Here is a 21346-nt window from a genome sequence, read left to right as displayed (position 1 = left end):
GGAAGAGGGGCCCAAGAAAGCTGGCTAATATTCAAGGATCACCTCCCCCAAGCTCGGAAGCAACGCATCCCAACAAAGAGGAAGTCAGGCAATAACACCAGGAGCCCTGCATGGATGAACAAGGGGCTCCTGGACAATCTCAAATGGAAAATGAAGCCTACAGAGGGTAGGAGTAAGGACAGGTAGCCTAGGAGGAACACAGAGAAATTGTCTGAGCAGCCGGGGATCAGGTTAAGAAAGCTAAAACCCCAATAGAATTAAATCTGAACAGGGATATCAAGGGCAACAAGAATGGCTTCTACGGGTATATAAGCGATAAAAGGAAGACTAGGGAAAATGTGGGCCCTCTCTGGAAGGAAACAGTAGGCCTGTTTACCCAGGATATCGAGAAGGCTGAGGTACTCAATGACCTCTTTGCCGCAGTCTTCAATGGCATGTGCTCTAGCCACACTGCCCAAATTGCAGAAGGCAAAGGCAGGGTCTGGGAGAATGAGAAGTCACCTATAGTAGGAGAAGATCAGGTCTGAGACCATCTAAGGAACCTCAAGGTGCACAAATCCATGGGACCTGATGAGATGCATCAGCGGGTCCTGATGGAACTGGCAGATGAATTTGCTAAGCCACTATCCATCATATTTGAAAAGTTGTGATAGTCCAGTCAAGCTCCTGCTGACTGGAAAAAGGGGAAACATAACCCCCATTTTTAAAAAGGGAAAAAAGGAAGATGTGGGGAACTACAGGCCAGTCAGTCTCACTTCCGTGCCTGGCAAGATCATGGAGCAGATCCTCCTGGAAACTACGTTAAGGCACATGGAAAACAAGGACGTGATCAGTGACTGCCAACATGGCTTCATTAAAAACAAATTGTGCCTGGCATATTTGGTGGCCGCCTCCAACAGGGTTACAACATTGGTGGATAAGGGAAGAGCAACTGACTATCTGGACTTGTGCAAAGCATTTGACACTGTCCCACATAACCTCCTTGTCTCTACATTGGAGAGACATGGATTTGACAGATGAACCACTCAGTGGGTATGGAATGGGCTGGATGGTCACAGTCAAAGAGTTGTGGTCAATGGCTTGATGTCCAAGTGGCAACCAGTGACAAGTGGCATTCCTCAGGGATCATATTAGGCCCAGTGCTGTTTAACATCTTCGTTGGCAAGAGGGACAACACAGTTGATTCAGCGCACCCTCAGCAAGTTCGCTGACAACACCAAGCTGTGTGGTACAGTCAACATGCTGGAGGGAAGAGATGCCATCCAGAGGGACCTGGACAGGCTTGAGAGGTGGGCCTGTGCAAATCTGAGGACGTTCAACAAGGGCTAGTGCAAGGTCCTGCACATGGGTTGGGTCAATCCCAAGTGCAAATACAGGCTGGGTGGAGAATGGATTGAGAAACACCGAGGAGGAGGACTCGGGGGTTTTGGTTGATGAGAAGCTCAACATGAGCTGGCAATGTACACTCGCAGCCCAGAAAGCCAACTGCATCCTGAGGTGCATCAAAAGAAGCATGGACAGCAGGTTGAGAGAGGTGATTTTGCCCCTCTACTCTGCTCTCACGAGAGCCCACCTGGAGTTTGTGAGAACACACCTCGAGTACTGAATCCAGCTCTGGGGCCCTCAACACAAGAACGACATGGATCTGTTGAAGGAAGGACTGCAAAGATGATCAGAGGGCTGGAGCACCTCTCCTATGTAGACAGGCTGAAGAAGCTGGGGTTGTTCAGCCTGGAGAAGAGAAGGCTCCAGGGAGACCTCATAGCAGCCTTCCAGTACCAAAAGGGGGACTACAGGAGAGATGGGGAGGGACTCTTTATCAGGGAGCGTTGCAATAGGACAAGGGGAAATGGTTTTAAACTGAAAGAGGGGAGATTTAGATTAGATATTAGGAAGAAATTCATTACTGTGAGGGTGGTGAGACACTGGAACAGGTTGCCCAGAGAAGTTGTGGATGCCCCATCCCTGGAAGTGTTCAAGGCCAGGCTGGATGGGGCTCTGAGCAAGCTGGTCTATTGGGAGGTGTCGCTGCCCATGGCAGGGGGGTTGGAACTAGATGATCTTCAAGGTTCCTTCCAACCCAAACCTTTCTGTGATATGATTCTACCCTTCTATGATAATATGCTATTTCCTCCATGCACCGCTACAGGAATGATATCTGGGGACGATTGGTAGGCAAGTGAATTTGCCTACACTGTAACAGCAAAGCCTTCAGTTGGATGAGAACCTTAGACAGGGCAAGCCTTTGATCTAAGCCATTCACTACTACTGAAACTACCCCAAGCATCTATCACCGCTGCTACTAATACAGTATGGTAATACAGGTAGGAGCCAGGTTAGGCTTGTGGTACAAGCACGTCCAACAAAAGCATTGTGTGTTTTCTTCAAAACTATACTAACATGACTTTATCCAGCACGTGGCTCGTTACAGTAGCGGTGTTAGTTTATTTGGTGGCTGTTCCACACAAACCAGCTAATACCTATGTCCCAGTTGTAAACCTCTGTTTTAAAGGGCATTACCAAAAGCAAAAGTATGTGAAACATACTTTTGCAGGAAGCACTGTTGCAATATTCCTTTTAAAAACAAAGTCTCTGTAGCGCTAAAAGTGAGGTTAATGATATACTAACGTACTGGACACTATGTAATGCAGACACTTAGAACATTAAACATGAAGTTCAAGAACGGTTTATATCTACACAACCATCTTTTCAGCAATCACATCCCTGAAATTGAGCATTTACTCAGAATCTGAGTACCGTTTAGAGCTCTAATTCAAAGAAACAGAAGCAAAGCAAAATCTGTAAATAAATAGTGGTGGGTTGTGCTGTACATTCTGCCAATGAATTGATAGGCATGGCAAATATTTTTCAGTAATATATTTTCTCAAAAGTGGTCAAATGATGATTGATAAAGTCACCTTGGCACAGAAAGATCAGGCTTCCTATTTTCATAAGGTGAGTATAATGATATTTTTTCCTCCCTCTATGAGATAAATCTTTCATCACAGGGGAAAAAATAGCAGGGGTAAAGTACAGAACTGGTAACGAAAGTGCTCAGAAGAGCCAAATTGCTGTGGTTGCTCAGCAAGTTTCCCAGCTCCACTCACCCAGTCAGCTATAATTTAGATGTCCAACCTTTGCTGCTAAATCAGAGACTTACAGTTCCCCCGCTATTTTGCCCCTGGGCTCCTGCTGAGACAGCCAATGAATATACAAAATCACAGCATGTAAGTCTACACGTAAGTCTATCAGAAACATGATAGCCCATTAACGTGGTGACAGACGGACACAACATGGTTTCAACTTTTAGTCACCATCCACCTGAAATAACTAGGTAGAAGCATGGTTCAGAGACATGGCCATGTATGGACACCTGCCAAAACCCAATCCATGTAGGTATATAGATTTAGACATTCCTCACAAAGTATACTTTCCATAACAACAAAACATATTTTTTTTTCTAGCCCATAGTAACCTTGATGACTCAATGATACAACCAGACCATCTTTCAATACCATACATTATCCCTTTTAAATGAGACAATCTCCATTCTCTCCAACCATTCAGTTGCATTCTCTTGATCTTTGCACAAGACAGCTTATTTTGGACGATGTCAGGCACTGGACAGTGTGGTGTTATCAAAATGCAAGTGTGTGCTTGAGGGAGCAGTGGTAGGAGAAAAAAAAAAAGAAAAATATTTTCTTCACAGAAAAAAAAAAGGGGGGGGCAACTTTCTCCACCTCCTCTGAATCAGTTTTTACTATCTAGTTGTAATTTCAGTGCACACAAGATATAAAATTACAGTGATGAAAGTACTCATTACTATGCATATGAAACTGTTCAAGTGTATCATAAGATTTTTGATTAGCTTAAGAAAGAGGGAAGTAAGTTAGACAGGAAGCTCTCGGTATAGTTGAACAGCCAGCACATTCTAGTGATATGAAAGCCATACCTTTCTTATAAAGCCTATGCAAACATCAGGTATTGTTTCAAAGATAATGTAATGCACACTGTAACACTTTACACTTCTAAACATTGGTCAAAGACAATATAATTAAATAAAAAAGTTATTGCAAGACAAAGAAAATACTTGGAACAATATTTGGAACAAAACGCTACAGCATTAATATTGGCACCAACATTTAGTACAGTATTACAAAAACACAAGTCTGAGTAGCAGACTTTCCTGCCACAAATTTAGATTCAGCAGGAAGGATTCTGAATTTGCGCTTTTTTAAATTAAAAAATAAATAAGATTTAGTTTTTGGAAAGAAAGAAAGAAACACTCTTGGGTAATTATAATCTGCTATGCTCCCTTTGCCCCATCTACACATCCTGCTTGTTCCTTGAGACCTAGCCCTCTTCATATTTCCTTTTATGCAATTCCTGATGTTGAAGTCCTGTGCACATATGCTAAATGACTCCCCTTCCTCAGTCAAAACCTTCTTCAAAAGGAAAATCTCTTTTAGAATTTTTCACTGATCTAACATAGAAAAATAAGGTAATTTTTTTTTTAAATGCAGAAAATTGGCTTTTATTATAGTAGAGTCTCCTCTACTATAGTTTATCACAATCTTTTCTACCTGCATTTCAAGGCATAAAAATCATTAGTCCACGATTTATGGTAACAGGATGCCATTCAGTGGCATTTTCAAGGAGCTCAGAATTGACAAAGTTGGCTTGAATCCACGGGGCTTCTGAACAAACGTCACTGCATTGTTTCCCACCCTGATGTACATAAACTACATTCTTTCTTGTTCTTGAGCTAATAACCCTGTTGGACTGAACCGGGTCTTTATGGAGGCAACTGCAACATCTCTTGATCTTTGGCAAAGCCCAAACAAATGGTCCCTAGGTACCAAAGATGCAACTACACAGAGACTGTAGGCCATACAGGAAGACCATTTCCTTCTGCATGTAGTGTTAGTACTCAAATAAATGCAACACAGGATAGAAATCTCAGATTTAGTGTGCTAAGAAGCCTGGTGCATCCCCAAATAAATCTGGAAGACCAGTCGAAGCCCTTTTGGGGAAGTAGCTACACTATTATCTGCATTAAACTAAAACAACTAGGAAAAGGAACAGAAAACAAAGCAAAAGTGCTTAGTGAACAAATCACTAAAATGGCTCTGTGCAAGGCATGATGTGACAGCAGCAAAGACGGCTGTTATCACCAGGCCCTGTCCTGTACATAATTATTTATGACATTTGATTAAATCTAAACATAACTTTAGAGGCAACCACCACTTTCTGTCAAGTGACACAGGAGAAACTTTTTTTTTTTGCAGTAAAACACTTACAGGACAAGAAGGTATGATTAACATGGATAACATTGGTGAAGAATGGCCAACATGCATATGAATTTCAGCAGAAAGATGTTATAGTGCTTTGGTTGGCAACCAGCAGACCTTCAGGCATGCAACACTTGCTGGTTAGGTATTCATAAGTTACAAATAAATGGTGCTTTAGGGGAATACCTGAAACCATGGTTTGATAATACTACTAGATTCCTTCTTCACTGACTAACTGCATGTAGAATTAGCACTAGACTCCCACTTCTTTAAGGAAAGACTCTTTAATGTAAGCAAAAACGTGAATTTTGTTTTAAGAATCTGAAGCAGCCAGTTTTTCTGTCTTCTGCATGCGTATTACTACCCTAGCATAACAGACCCTAACCAAGGATACGGCAACCAGGTGCTACATTGTAGTGCACCAATACATCCAACATAAGAACACTAGCAAGTAGTGCTAGAGGTGGCAGGCTTTAGCTCAATTAAATACTAGTAAATAAAAATACTAGTAAATAAAAATCATACCTTCAAAAGTGCAGGCAGAGTTGTGCTTTCCTTTTGGTTGCTCTTTAAATTTATGGCTTCACTCCCTTTGTTTTCAGAACTGAAAAACAAAGATATTTTGTAACACTGAGAACTTGCATTATTCAAGTCTACCTGAGAGCCAACACAGTATCATTCAATTCAAACATGAGCGCATCATCTTAAAAGGGCAGAAGAACATATGTTCCAAAGCATAGCCCATATTCTCCACGTATTGCAAATGAAAAAGCCATGCCCAAAAAAGCTGAAGATGGAAGCAAAACGCCTGTTTCACCCCATAGAGACGTTTTCCAACTCAAGTACTAAGAAATGGCACACAGCACTTCAGCTCCCCCAGATGAAAAAAATCCCAAACTTTCTGTGCTGTGTATTATTCTCTGCTGGAAAATGATACTGTAGTTATCAATTATCTACTACAGCAGCATTCATTGCCATAGCACTATCTGGCACACCTGGCAGATAGAAGGTAGCCCCAGTCCTTATATTGACGACTGTGACCAAGTGGAACATACTTGGGGCAGATGGAATCATCAAAAATCATGGCTACCACGTTTAACAGATCTTAACTGAACATACCTAACGGGAGTTTGCAGGCAAATTCAGAAGAAATTTTAGACAGGGGTCAAGAAGCATGTTGTTATTACCAAGGCAACACCCACTGTCCACTTTAAAAGTCAGAAGTCCAAAGTTGCATATGTCCTTATTGCCAATTTACCTTGGTCAAAATTTTCTTCAGAGCCCATCTTTGGAATCCACCCTGTCCCCCAATTCTTATAATAATCCTTAAACACAATCCAGTAGAGAACATTTTAATCAAAGCCTTTATGCTACATGCAGCTTAAAAGCAAAAACTTATCAAGAAAAACATTAGAGGATGTTAATGACAGACATCACTTCCTGCATTGTATATCAAAAGCTGAAGAAAAATAACTTTGTACAAATATATCATGTGAGAAATGCTCAGTATTGCAATGAAGTCATAATCACTTCAAAACCCCTTCATCAATTTTAGAAATTTAGCTTTGCTATTGACAAATGCACAAGCCCTTATTTCTGAATTTGTATGAAGAGATGAACTGAAAGCTGTTTAAATAGAAATACAAAATAATTATTTGCATTTTGGTGAAATTCTGCCAAGATTTGGAGAAAGGATTTAGACGTAGTGGTACTCCTACAGCTACTGACTGTTAACCACAGGTAAGCACGTCTCAGAAAGACTTCTGAAAAGAAAGGTTTTCTTCCTATTGTGGATTAGGCATCTGAGTTATAGATAAAATACAAAAGCCAGTCTGACTAAATGTTAGCTTCCCTCTCAGCTGCTCAGAGACAACATTCCCTGAACAAAAATGAGAACAGAACTCTCCCGCAATTAAGTTTTTCCAAGATCTTTCAGGTCTTTTCAGATACATCAAAAGAAAAGCTCCTTCCTCTCTTTTACAGATCCTCTTCGAGTTGAAAACCACGTACTTTCAGATCACCTCAGGTAATCTTTCATAATGCATACATAAACACAAAGATGCTTTTTCAGTGAGAGATTCAGACAGAAATTCTTGGCTGTTCTTTGCCTTCCTGTAAGACAGAGCAGGTGAATTAATATTCTATCCTATGAGTTTCTTCTGCTGTTAATGTGTTTCATGAAGGAGATGTCACAATCACTTCTGGGCAATCTGGCACACTAATAAAAGCGCTTCTCAGTATGTAACCTATTTTCTCCCTCCTTCTCAGATCTGCATAGCTTTTCCTGATGCTGATACACTTGACATGAACAGGAATTCCCTGTACTTAAAAGCAGAATAATGATGCTGATCTTCACCAGACGTTCTTCCTGGCTTCAGGATATCACTCTTTATGGAACTGGTGTGCGGGCCACAAATGAGATCCTTGCTTTCGTTAAGTATTGCCAGCACAGATCACCAGCGTCCTATTCTTTTACCACTTTGTTTTGCTGATAATCTTCCCTTCAACGTCATTCCTACTTCTTGTTTGTATTTGAAATATATGCCTGTATTACTTCTAGCTAGCCAGGCTTAGACGGATCGCTATTAAATTCCACAATGTACATACCAAAACCCAAAGAATGCAGCTCAGTAGATAAGCATCTTAAAATCAACAAGAAAAAAACCCCACAACTTTATCAAAACTGTACTTTCCAGCATAAAATAAACCTAAACCTGGAAGCAATTCTAGTGTTTCTACATTCCTAAACCTTTTGCTTTAGGGTGTAGTTCCTCAACATGCTGACTTTGTCAGCAGAACCAGCTTTAGAAATTTCCACACCTTCCTCCTCAACCTCAGCTATCTCTTCCCACCCTTAACTCAGCTGAGCAGGGCTCTGAGTAGGGCCATGGATAAAATCAAGGAGGGAACAGAAGTTTCCATTAGGAACAATTCAGCCCATGATCCAGTTTACAGCATGGTGATTTGTACCAGCACAAACGAAGGGGCAATTAATGCCGCTCAAGAGGCAGGAAGAAGTAAGCATGCACCCCTGCAGCTCACTTCACCACTGAAGCTGCTTTTTGTGAACCTCTTCTACCCCTTACCCAGTTTTAAATGCATCTTTGACTGAAACCAAATGACTCAGGCTGAATGAATTAAGTTTACAGCACAAAAGCTCGCTTTGCTGGAAAAACGCCTCTTGGATTGTTTAGGATAGAATTGTTTTGTTTCTCCCAAAGAGTCAAGATTACCTTCTACACCAGCCTAAACACCACAGACCAGTAGCTGATGCCATGCTCGGGACTGAAGAACTGGCTGGTTACACCTCATTGGGCTCAAATGATGCAGCTTATCACTTCCCACTACCAACCCCCTACAATTTTTAGAGCTTCCCCCTCTCTAATTATGCATCAATCACATAACAGTAACTAATCACAAATTTTGAAACACTACATGGTATTTTCTCCACAAATCCTCTGAAGAGGCAACTAAAATAACAAAGTTCATAGGCCTACACACAACCCTATGCTCCCTGTTAAAAAAAACAAAACAAACATGGTGAAGTTAATGTAATTATGCCACATGTATTCTTATGTTGCAGTGTAAGCCCATGTTGTCCATATGAGTCTATATTCAGAGATGCAGTAAACACAATTATTAAGCTATGGCATTCACAATTAAAATTAATTCTTGGGAAATACACAAGACATTTAGTATTTATGCTAAAAATTACCCATTCTTAAAACTTTTATACGCCCATGCTATCCTATCAGTAGTGGCTAGATGTTACACTTCCAAGTACTGTATTCTAAGGGGGTTTATAGTTTGTTTTTTTTCTACAGAACAACTTTTGCAATAAACATCTATAAATGTTGACCTGGTAGTGACATGGTATTACACCACCAAATTCTTATGCTTTCACTAAGAACTGAAAACAACAGACTGCTAGTGTATACAGGCTCACCAAGAAATAGGGATTGCCTCCCTCCCACTCCATTTGAGCTACATCCGTCATATTAAAGTTTGGCTCCGCAGAGTTTCAGCCTTGCCTTAAGCTGTTCTGGAGCGGTGCATTTTTGGAGTACTTTGCCACGGCAGGTAGTGAGCATGCTATCCCCAGTTCAGCACATCTACGGCAGTTAGGCTTGTGCTTAACCACCCACACGCTTTGCTAGATCAGCCAGCTCTCAGAGAGCATTTCAGCACTTGCACTTGCTAGATTAGGAAGATGAATCTCCTGAGTCTTCAACTCTATGCTTCACAAACATAGGACTCCACTAACCCAAGTTTTGAATCTACTTTGTACTTGCTTTTAAGAAGCAAAAGAGCAAAGCATGGATTCCATGGACTTCTTAACTATACAGGTGGTCATTTACAAATTGTCACAACCACTTGTTTACATATTTAGACAGATATTACTTTCATTTTATAGATTTGGGTTTTTTTTAAAAAGCATGGAAATAGTAAATAATGCTCTGAGTAATAAAGATACTGTCAAAATTAATACTAGAAACCAAGCCTCTCACTACTTTTCAAATACATCATCTACTGCCTTCCTGCTGCTATTTCTGCCAGACATTCCCTTTTCTCTTACGTATTAGTGCATCCAACATGGACGGGTTAATCTTCAGCGAAGGTAGAGGGATCTCTTCTCCTTGACTGTCTTACTGCTCTTCCCTACTGTCTTGCCAGCCTGCCCAACCTGATCAGCATCACTCCTATTCTTTAAATAATCAAGATTAAACTCAAGCTGCAAAAGATCCCATTCTGTATGTTCTGCACAAACCTTTCTTTCTGTAATTTTCCAACACTTTCTGTTCCTCTGCTGCTGAAAATCTGTTTTGACCTTTCTGTAATACTTGGACAGGTGGTGTCTGAATCAGCAGCAGATTATTATGGGGGAGACAAATGTTCATGTTCTGCATTGTTGCTCCCACAAAAAGTAGATGCATATAAGCAGAAGTACTCAAACTCAGGCTGGTTAATATACGTGAGAGTTTACAGTCAAGAAAAAAAAAAATCAACTTAATTGAGCAAATTTAAGTACACTTTGCTAGATCTTTTCCAACTGCCTCTAAAACCAGAGCAAAATAAACAATCACATCTTCAAAAGGCCCTCACAGCATCTCCGTATGGTGCGAGAAGTCTGCTTCCTCCATCGTCATCCTTCATAACAATCCCTCGGAACTTGCATATTAAAAGCCCATCCCCTTCTTCCTTTATTAATCTACCCCACCCATGTTATGCACACAGCAGACTGCAAATGTGTTGTGTGTCAGATAAAAAAAAAAAGCTACAGGCAGCGTGTAAGTGCAATAAAGCACAAACCTGCAAGTTTTGATGAGACTGACCAGACACAGAGCTCACCAAACTGAGAGCAACCACTGGGACATTATAGGTTCTTTCTACAAGCAGAAGGTATGGGCTGCTGATTGCTGTTTGGGAAGGGGGAAATTAATGGTCATTCTCTTAAGGAAATAGGGACAGCTGGCTAAAGCTCAACTTGGACAGCACTGCGACAGCACTTCCAGATGTCGACCCTTCCTCCTTCTCCCACTGCTTAGAAGCAAAGTCTCTTCCAATGCAGCAGCTCCAGCATTTACTCCTCATGCAGTCCAGATGTTACCAGATAGACGAGTGCACTATCATTTTGCCATCCCTCCTTCTCTCTCTCCAGGGACAGATGACTCCCTGAATAGTCAAACCCTCTTTGCTACCGCATTAGGCTAGCATTATTTGGTTTTAACTGGTCTTCTCTTCAGATTAACTCAGAAACCATTTAGCGTGATGACTTTTAATGCTAAGAGAATAAGCAATGCCTAACCTAAAAGAGGCCCCACGGTGCCAGGAGGCAAAAAGCTTCTACATCTGGCTTTAGTGACAGAACACTAATAAACTACACCTGACCTATACAAACATCTATCTGCCCAGGTTTCATGACATCACTTGTGACATCTCCTTCCCAATATTTTCTAAACAGTTTTCCTCAAGACAACGTGTTTTTTGCAATTGTTAATGCAATTCACTGCCCACTAGAGTTCTCATTTCGGCTAACGTCATTTTTAAGTTTCCTTTCTTGATCGTTTCTTTATTTTAGCATTCTGGGCTGTAACAGCAGCTCCTGACCCCTGCCTTTTATTTCTCTCTGAACAAAACTAATGCTCCTCTCTCGGAAGTAACACCTCATTTGGTTTTGGTGTCACGACTTCTTTTCAGTTTTACTTAGTGCCAACACAGTGGTGTCACTTAATGCCAACACTCAGGATATTTCAACAGAGGAACAGAGAGACTGCTAACAAGGATCTCATCACCTAGTACTTCAAAATCCATCTATGTGAGAGCCTCCCTAAAGAATGTGAATGAGTGGAAAACCATGAGTCTAATAATACAAGACCAAAATCTCCATGAAGTTTCAGCACATTACAGGGATTCTCAAACCACATCCACAGACCACAGCAGTTATGAAACTTTTATTATACATCTGCAAAGAGACATAGATTAGCTAGTTTTGGTTTATTCTCTGTTTTGTCTTCCAAGTGGTAATTAAAAAGATGACTGCTAAAAATTCAGACCTTTTGAGTAATATTTTTCTATATATACACCAATTGCCCTACTTGCCATACAGACCCTTGTGATTACTGAAGCTGGCCTCCTGCATACTTTAGATTACAAAATTTCACCAAGGGAGACCTGTGTCAAGTCTTTAACACCTGACCAAAAGATACGAGTTTTGATTAAAAACCATCAAGCAATGGTAAATCTACTGCATTGGTAAATAAGACTTTTCCATGTAAACTACTACTGAATTCACTACTTAAAATTATGCTTACTAGTCCGATTTGTCAAGCTTCATCTCTCAGCTACAGGATCAACCTACATCTATGTGGGACCGATTACAAAGGCCTCAGGTTCAAATATCGCCTTCAAGTCACAGGTATCCTATGATATGAAGCACTTAAATCTTATACACCTTGAGGCACAGTCATTCCTCAAACTGTAACCCTGTCATTTCAAAACCTTCTCTTAGATGAAATAAATGCTATTGAGCTGCTTCATTTTATTCTGTAAGGGAGGTTTTCCAGACATCAAATTGTGCTGGAGCTCTTCTCAGAGCCCTTTTAACTTTGTCAGCATCTTTTTCATGATAAATTGTGGACACCGCAACTAGACTGAGTACTCTAGTAACCAAAGTTCATCCACAGAATACATGTACTTTGCAATTTATACATCCGAGAACCACGTTTTCTCTCTGAGCCACCACTTTGTTTTGGCTGCTCACATTCAGCTGATTGTCAACCGTGGCAACTCAGTCTGCTTTTAATATTGTCATCTACGTGGTGATTCCCATACTTCTCGCTCTAGTCGTCTGCAAACTTCACATGCTACGGTTTTGTCCTCTTTCAAATTATTTGTGAAGATACTAAATAAATTGATTCAAAAATATGTCCTTTTAATTTTCTTCAAGTAGATCAAGTAGAAAATTATTTTTCACATTCAGACTTTTTATATCCCTCCGTATGTTGATTCTCAGCCCACTGCCATTACACTTGCAAATATTTTAATTGGAGCATCAACACCAAGTCAGATGCCTTAAAGAGTCTAAGGATACTATTTCAGCAGTTTGTTAACTGAAGCTGTCATCTCATAAACAAAACTGAGTTTGACATTTCCCATCCTCCAGAGATGACAGGATCAACATCATGTTTATTAACTTCCCAGGTCACCCAGAAGGCTTGGTATATCAACTTTTCAAACCTTCTCCTATAATTCAACCAAATACAGTAGACTTAAAAGTGAAATGCCAACACCTTACTCTAGATACTAATGTCACACTTGTGAAACCATTCATGTGCTGTGCAGCTAGAACTATCAGAACCTGATCTACGAAGAGAAGTCAGTCAATTTTTTAAGAGTCAAACTTTTGGCATGTATATCGAATGACATGAGCAAGGGTACACTAAACATTTGCTAAATGAACTGAAAGGAAAATGTTACTGTAAAGCCCAGTGGCAACAAGATGCACCTTAAATTGGTGAGGAAATCAATGAAGATTCCTAAAATCTGCCTTCTGCATCAAATGACAGTTAAAATACTTTAATATTTTAACAGAAAATAAAGATGCTAGCATTTTAGCAGAAAGTAGTAACAAATAAAGAGCTCTTTCCTCTGTTTCCCTCCTACCCAAAATAGAATATTGCTCCTTTTTGAAAAGCTTCAAAATGAAAAATTTTACCCAACTTCTCAGAAAGATTCCCGAGGCAAACCCTGTTCCTGGGAAACCAAATGGTAGTAGCAGTGACAAAGTCTTCCCCTAGTCTCTGGCAAGGCTGTTGGGGCTTATCATAAAGAGAGAGGGAGTGTTTGCACAGAAATTTGGATGTGGAGTTTCTGGCTCCTACTTCCATGCTTAAGCTTAGGCCACACACATAGGGGAGGAGCAGTAAAGACATTAATATAAATGGAAATTATAAAAACGAGTTAGAGAGTTTGAAATTAGAGGGTCAAAGGAAAGCAAAGCTGCTATTTCATTTTTAACAAATAAGAAGGGAAGCAGAGAAAGGTAAGGAAGGAGAAAATGGAGCCAGGAGGAGGCAAGAACTTAGGCAAGACAAGTGTTAGAACCAGCTGATTAATTTGAGTGCTGAAATAGCACAAAATGTATTATATTCAGTAAACTATTCCACTTCAAAACTGGTTTCATTACAGACAGCATTAAGCAATTTAGGTTGTTTTAACTGAAACAATTTTTCCTCTCAGACCTGTTTATGCTGCTTATTTACATACTGTTCTTTGCTTCTGCGGCAAAGCTAGGTCAGCTTCATGTTTTGCATTAGCAGTGCTGTGTCACATACACTATGTGAGCTACACGCAGTTAGCATAAGCGAAGATTTTTTTCAATCCTCTTTCAAAATGCAGTTCAATATATTATGGAAAATAAAGATGCTACAAAATCACAGCTATGCCAGATTTTACAATGAAAATTTACATGAAAAATGCAAGAACCAAACCATGACTTTACATTGAACATGTACCTTTACGTTTAAACGCTAGAACTAAGTCAAATAAGTATGATGGCCTACGATCAACCTTGCTGAATAACAATCTTTTTTACACGTGAGGGAATTGAACAGCCTACAAAGGCTAGAAAAAAGAAATACAAATGCTTCTGAGTAGAGCCTACTTCAATATTGGGCAGTAGGATTATACCAGATTACATGAAGGTTTTTCTTCTGGCATCTGTCAAGCGTAGTAACCAACATTAATGTAGAATCTGCTCCACATTTGCCAGTCTGACTGCTTACAGTTTCCAATATTCTTATGAAATAAATGTTACTGGCCACTAGCACATAAACTTGGTATAATATCAGAAACAGACTTACAAACTTTTATGTTTATTAAGGTTAAAATTATTGAATTAATAGAGAATAGAGTAGGCAGCCCATTACACAACTGTTTTCAAATGGTACGTTCACAGGATTGGGGATCAACGATGTTACTTACAAATGGCATGAAAATATGAGATATTAAAAAAATTAATCCAGGAAAGCTTTAAAGCAGCAACTGCTGTCCTCCTGATAAACAGAGCATTACAGAATTTTTAAAAGATGTCATTAAGAAAAAGCACCCAGGAAAAAACAAGCAAGAGAGACCGGTATCATAAGCAAAATGCAGCGAGCTCTTCTACTCAGGCTGGAGCAGAAAACTCTTGGTAAAGGCACACAAGGCTACGAGTCCAACACAAGAATATACTTTTCCAGTTCTCACATGTTTTACTCACAGAATATACATTGGGAAGTATCCTACACTTTCCGGTCATTATCAAGGTTCCCTCTTTCACGTTGAAAGCATGCATTTTCCATTCAACCAAAATAAATTTGATGTCTAAATTTGGAGCATTTAACTGATGATTAAAAAAAAAGTCTGTTGTCACTGGAATCCTTTCTGCATTTGCTCTTTGTGTGCTCACAAGAAACACTTCCTCCTACATTTTTCCCTACACATCACTGTCCACAGGTGAACTGCAGATCCATGCACTTCACATGTTCATACACTTAGGCTCTAAGACCTCCAAACTGCTTAAGCAGACATACTGCCTTCAGTAAAAAACTTTAGCAATTTAAGAAACACCAGAACACTCAGAAAAACAAGACTCCATTTCAAAATGAGGCACATCGTGAAATCACATTAACACAACAAAATTAGAGACTACATTTCATGTTGCAAAATTGACATGAGAAAGTCAAATGACTAAGGAAATCCACGTTTCTGATCTTAAGAGTCTTCAAAAGTGATGCTGTAAAGTCAGTTAGAATTTATAAAAATTATTTTAGAAATTAGAATACCAGATAGATAGATATATTAATAAGCCCTGGAAAGCCTAAGCAACATAGTGCTGTGCTACTGTTTGGAAATATAATAGTATGTGCTAACTGAATTATACAAAATCCAAAACCAATCAGAAAATAAAAGCAGTAGTTGGGTTTTCATCCTTTTAAGAAGTTTCAGTAATCAGAAATACAATCCCCACGGTAACATGTTTCTGAATTTGGGTGGGTTTTTTTTCACCTGTGAGTCTTTCGTTCACCAGAGGAGACGACCAGGAAGTTTTCATCTTTGCAAAACAGTTGCTTAAAACCAGCTGGTTTAGAAATATTTTTGTATTAACTCTAGCACTTATGCCAATAATTGGAAAGGAGACAATGCTGCTAACATTTAAAATAAGGGGAAAATAATATGTTGCTTTGTTTCTTCCAAGAAGCACTGCTATTACATTTAATACTCTGGTAACATTTCCTTTACAAAATGTCTCACACATACATGGCCAGCTGGTGGGCTTGCTCCTTTGGGTCTCAGAACGTTTACATGAGATGTCTAGGTATGCGCCTAACTCTAATCAAACAAGTAGTCCCACTACAGCGCACAGAACTATTTACCTATTTAATTATAGGCAACCACTTTGGTACCCTGCTGCATGAGGGCCTTTGCTACTATTTTGAATTATCCTGCAATAAAAGTCATAATAGAAAAATCTAGGAAGCACAAAGAAACAAAAAAAAGCCACCCCAAATTCACAAGTGTACAGAATATTTTCATAATGCATCTTGCTTAGGTAAGTCTAATTTGAATTTTTCTACATGGCTGGAGTATTCCCCTTGCTGATTCTACAAAACATCATCCGTGACACACACTCACAAATGAGTTAAATTTTAACAACAAAAAAAATTATGTTCGGCCATTTAAAGGAAAAAGTTTCTTTATTAGAAAGCAGAGATTGATTTTTCCAGCAAACAATGGATTTCTTCATAGATGTTAATAGCACCTGAATCAAAACCAGCCAGGAGGTAGTAACTTCAGAGGAAGTAAGTTTAAAACGTATTACTCCCCTTTCAATCAATTCCCAGCAGTCCCCAAAACCACAGTTTTTACAACTACAAAAATACATGTTCTTTGTAAACAGGAACAATGACTGGCAGTCCCAAAGGAAGAAAGAGACTCTCTAATCTCTCCTCAGGCAGAATAAACAAAGTTCTTCCATCTCTGAAAGCTTGTAGTTAGAAACTAATGGATGAACAGAACAATAATCTCAGCCTGAAAAAATAATTCAAAAAAAAAAAAAGCAAAGCCCTCTAAAACCAAATAAAAGGTTGTTCTTCCCTGTTTGATGTCTCTGGTACACTTCAGCAATGCAGAAGAAATATCTGGACAAACACAACAAAGGCCCACTAGCACTGGTAGTTATTTGACTGACCAACCAACCAACAGTACTTGGAGGGAAAAAGATAAACCTGAAATAAACCTGCTAAACAATATCCAGAATAATGAATAGTTTAAATGAGATTTTGGGGTTAGCTCTGGGTTAAAGTGATCAGTGAAAAGTGTCACACCTCTTTGGCAGCTTCTAATGTGACCTGAAAGGTCACGTTTATTTGCAACACAACAATTGCTCAGTCACGGAGGCTGCTTATTTCTGAAACAATCTGCAGTGGATTGACTTAACACTGTAAAAGCTGTATCTTCATTCAGATGGACTAAAGAAACAGGTATTAAAAAAAGTAAATGAATAAAAATATCAGACTCCCATTAGAATAGTAAAAATTCAACGGAATTTTTTCACCTTGGGGATTTAGACTGCTCCAGGACAAACACTGCGGTAACAAATAATCAATTTTGTATTACTGAAAGTAGAAATAGCTGAGTAGAGCATAATGACAATGGCTGCCTTCGATAGAAATTAATGATAAAGAACTAGGACGAAAAGCCCCAAAGCCCTTGTTCAAAGCAGCCCCAACTCCGAAGAACACATGCCAGAAAGTGCTCGGTGGGAGATACCTCACGTTTGTCTACATCTTACATCAAAGTCAAGGAAGCCCTTAACACATGTGCTGCGCTTTTTGCCACCACAAAACTTGCAACTAATCTGCATAGGTTATTTTTTCCCCAAGCAGGCCAGCCTCCAGCAATTCTCATGTTCCCCAGACCTACAAATTGCCGTAAGGGCAAGTTATTAACATAAGCTCTTTGTCAAATGAGGTTCTCAGAAGAGTCTAAGACACTGATTAACAAACAATGTAATTCCCCCCCTCCCCTTCCTCCTATTTTAAACCAAGGCCATAGTAGGTTTGGGTTTTGTTTTTTTAAAGCTAAGTCTGAACATGGTGCCTGCAGCAAGAGAGGACAAGAGCTCCATACCCTGCAGAGCTGAGGGGCAGCTGTGGGAAGGAAAGCTGGGGGCTTGTATCCAGCCGCTGTTGCCTAACTTGTGGGAGCAGATGGAGAATGACTTTTGGACACACGCAGGCCCATTTCTGCACGTTTTTTAAATTTAGGAAACCGTCGTGTTCTGCAGAGGCATTACGCATGATGCATGTTTCCAGAGGTCAACGCAGGTACACCAGGGGTGTATTTGCCCCTGTATAACATATTGCTCCCTCTCCTGCCCCTTTATGTAAGTGTTCTGCTTTTTTGAAAGGCAACGCTAGGTAAAATATCTCCATACAAAAGTTTCTATATATTTCGAATTTGATCTGGTTCCAATATATATCATACTGATAACGTGAACAGGAAATTAACCATCCTGGTGTATACATTTCTCATAACACTTCACAAAAGACGTATTCCCCAAAGTCACCTCACACACTCCATCCACACCTTAACAATAAACATACAAAGTAGCATTGGTTCCCCTTCCCCACACACACGCTTTGTTCGGCAATCCATTTTTCTACACAGCCAAGCTCACTAAATAAACATGACGAGCAAACCTGCGGCACTCATCCCAACCTAGCGCTGCTTAATGTATGCAATTACGCTAATCTGCGAAGAAGGCTACCAGTGGAAATCAAATACGAGAACATCAGCATTCCTGACTAACACGCCACGCCGCAACCCAGCGCAACAAAAAAAGCTCCTTAACATACCAAATTGGACTCCTCAGAGTGGGAGGGTTTTTTTGCTTACTTCCACTCCAGAGAGGAGTCACGGCCACCAGGTAACCGTGAGGAGTTAAAGAACAAAGCCAAGAAGCCCGAGCCTTTTCATATCTATGTGGACAATCCCAGCTTCCTAATAAAGGAAAGGCTCTTGGCTGCAGGAAATGAAACTGTGATTTAGATAAAGATAATAAGACTCCAGACCCAAATTAAATGGAGCAGGTCTACCACCAGTGCTACCTGCAGACAGGCTGTTTAGCACGCAAACCACTGAACTGGCATCACCCTCCTCCTTACCAACGTGACCGCTATGCTTTTTTGTTTATTCCGAACCACAGCTGTAGGAAGCCAGCAAGGAGTTGTCCGATGAAACCTCTCCTATTGCCTCTCCAGGTCCTTGGCCAAATCCAAGCCTTTTCCTTCTCCCATATCTCAACCACCCCTGCCAGATCCAACAGCCACGCTACTCCTGCAACCATAAAGATGCCCTTGATTTGGCAGCCTTGCTCCTCGTTTGTTTTTTTTTTCCCCCCTAGGAAATAAAAAGCAATGTTTCGTGCTCATGGATCCTTGGCCTCAAATGCTTACAAGTAAAACAAACCCTCAAATTTAAAAATCCTCATGGTGTATATATGAGACCACTTAAGATGGCCAGTACAAGACAGCAATACACTCTGCTATTTTTCATGATTGCTGAGAATATGCAAGCAAGATCCTAAAGTTCTTCCACTGCAAGAACTACTGTGATACCCACTATCTATCTGATTAAACTGTACTTACTTGTCTGCTGGTTTAAACACAAACCTATGCAGTATCAAGAATGATTCAAAGATTAAAACCAACATGTTAAAAGCAAAAAATAAGTACTACACCTGAGGAAATAAGGCCTAGCCAGCTGGCACCTTTTCACCACTAAAATATAGTAATTAACTGGGGCCAACAATAAGACTGCATGAGAAGCAGATGAAAACTTCATCTGTGCTTCTTTCCTAGGTAAACGCAGAAATCAGGAAAAAAAAAAAAAAAAGGAAAAAAGGAAGAGGAACAAATACACAAGAAGTTTCCAAAACTTTTCATCTTGTAAAGTCTCCCTGCGCTAAAAAATAATTATTAATAACCAGGTTTCCATCAACCACAAGTTTTGCACTGAGACTTACACACATCAGTAATATTTATGTTGCATTAACATCTGATTTACACTAGTCCAAACCAAAACTGTAAGTGTGAAAAGTGAAAAGAAGAAGGAAGAAAAACCACAAAACAAAACCAACCCAAACAAACAAAACAAGCCCAAACCCCTCACAGCCCACCCGCGCCCTGCCCCGCTTTCGGTTTCCGAGGAAGGGGGTTGCAGCACCTGCGGAACAAGCCGGGGGGGCGGCCCGGCCCGGCGCACCGCCGACGCCCACGCCGAACCCCCACAGCCCGGGACGGAGCAGTCGCCCGTGCGCGGCAAGCGGCCGCTGCCCGCGGGACTCCCGTCGCTCGGCCGGGGGAAGGCGGGCGACCGGGCCGCCGGCGCTCACCCAACGGTCAGGCCAACCGCCGACAGGACCCCTCAACCGTCCCCCCGCGCGAACGACGGGCCCGCCGGGGGGACCCGCCTCACAGTTACGGCGAATTAAAAAAAAAAAAAAAAGAAACGCCACCGCCGAAGACAAGGAGCTCGGAGGATGTCGACGTTCAGCTCCCCCTCGCCGCCCCCGGTTTCAAACTCCCTGTGACAAGCCGCCGCCCCGGCCGGGGCCGCCGCTCTCACAGGAGCCGGCCCCCGCCCGCCCCCCCACCGGCTGTGGCGCCTTGCGGCACCTCAGCAGCGGGACACCCGGGCAGCCCCCCCCCGCGCAGTGAACACACCCGCTGCTTCTCCCTCCCTCGCCCGCTGGTGTTGCAACATCTACCGGGGCGGCCGGCACGGTCCCTCGTCCCCCACCCCGGGGGCTGACGGCGCAGGTAGGACGGGGCAGAGCACGGCAGCGGGCGCCCCACTGCACCGGTCCGGTCCGGTCCCCGACATACCTGTTTGCGCTCGCCGGCCGCCCCGCCGCCCCCTCCCCAGGGGGGCTCCTGCCGAAGAAGCGGGAGAAGGTGCTATGCCAGGAGGGGCCGGCCCGCCGCCGGCTGCCCCCGCCGGACATCGCCGCCGCCGCCGTCCGGGACGGGACGGGACGGGACGGGACGGGACGGGACGCGGACGGGACGGGAGGCGCCACCAACAGCCGCCCGGCACCGAATCCCCACAGTGGCGGGAGGCAGCGGCGGCAAACACCTCCCTCCTCCCCCTGCGGGGGCGGCCGCCGACCGCCCCCGGGGCGGAGCCGCTGTTCCACCGCCTCCCGCCCCTTCCCGCCGGCGGCGCGGGAGGCCGGCCCGCGTGCGAGGAGCGGGAAGGACGAGAGCTGCCGCCCGGGGAGGCGGGAGAGCGGCTCCGACGCGGCGCGGCTGCAGAGAGGGAGAGGCTGGGACAGGAGAAGGCGTTTCACCGCGATCCCTGCTCCGGCAGCGTCCTTCCCTTCGGCAGGCGCAGCAAGGACCGGCTCTGCCGTCCCCAGACGCCCGGCGAGGGAGTTTCTGCCCCGGAGAGAGCGCAGAGAGGCGGGGGGAGAGGGATGGCAGCAGAGGGGGAAGTACCACTGCGGGCAG

The 21346-nt window shown here is 42.1% G+C and overlaps 1 protein-coding gene across 1 annotated transcript in view; it reads right to left on the bottom strand.

Annotated features, from left to right (window-relative positions):
* Window positions 1-20996, bottom strand: part of CRYBG3 (crystallin beta-gamma domain containing 3) — a 95414-nt gene extending 74418 nt beyond the window's left edge. The window contains exons 1-2 of the mRNA XM_074597959.1: window positions 20723-20996; window positions 5817-5895 (exon numbers count right to left, since the gene is read on the bottom strand). Of these exons, the coding sequence (XP_074454060.1) occupies window positions 5817-5895; window positions 20723-20841 (198 nt within the window). The 5' untranslated portion in view covers window positions 20842-20996. The remainder of the gene's footprint in view (window positions 1-5816; window positions 5896-20722) is intronic.
* Between the last annotated feature and the right edge of the window lie 350 nt (window positions 20997-21346).

This window comes from Larus michahellis, chromosome 1 (genome assembly GCF_964199755.1).
Source record: "Larus michahellis chromosome 1, bLarMic1.1, whole genome shotgun sequence".
Taxonomy (NCBI): Eukaryota; Metazoa; Chordata; class Aves; order Charadriiformes; family Laridae; genus Larus; species Larus michahellis.
The sequence above is the reverse complement of the archived record's forward strand: the minus strand, read 5'-3'. Positions and strand labels throughout refer to the sequence as shown.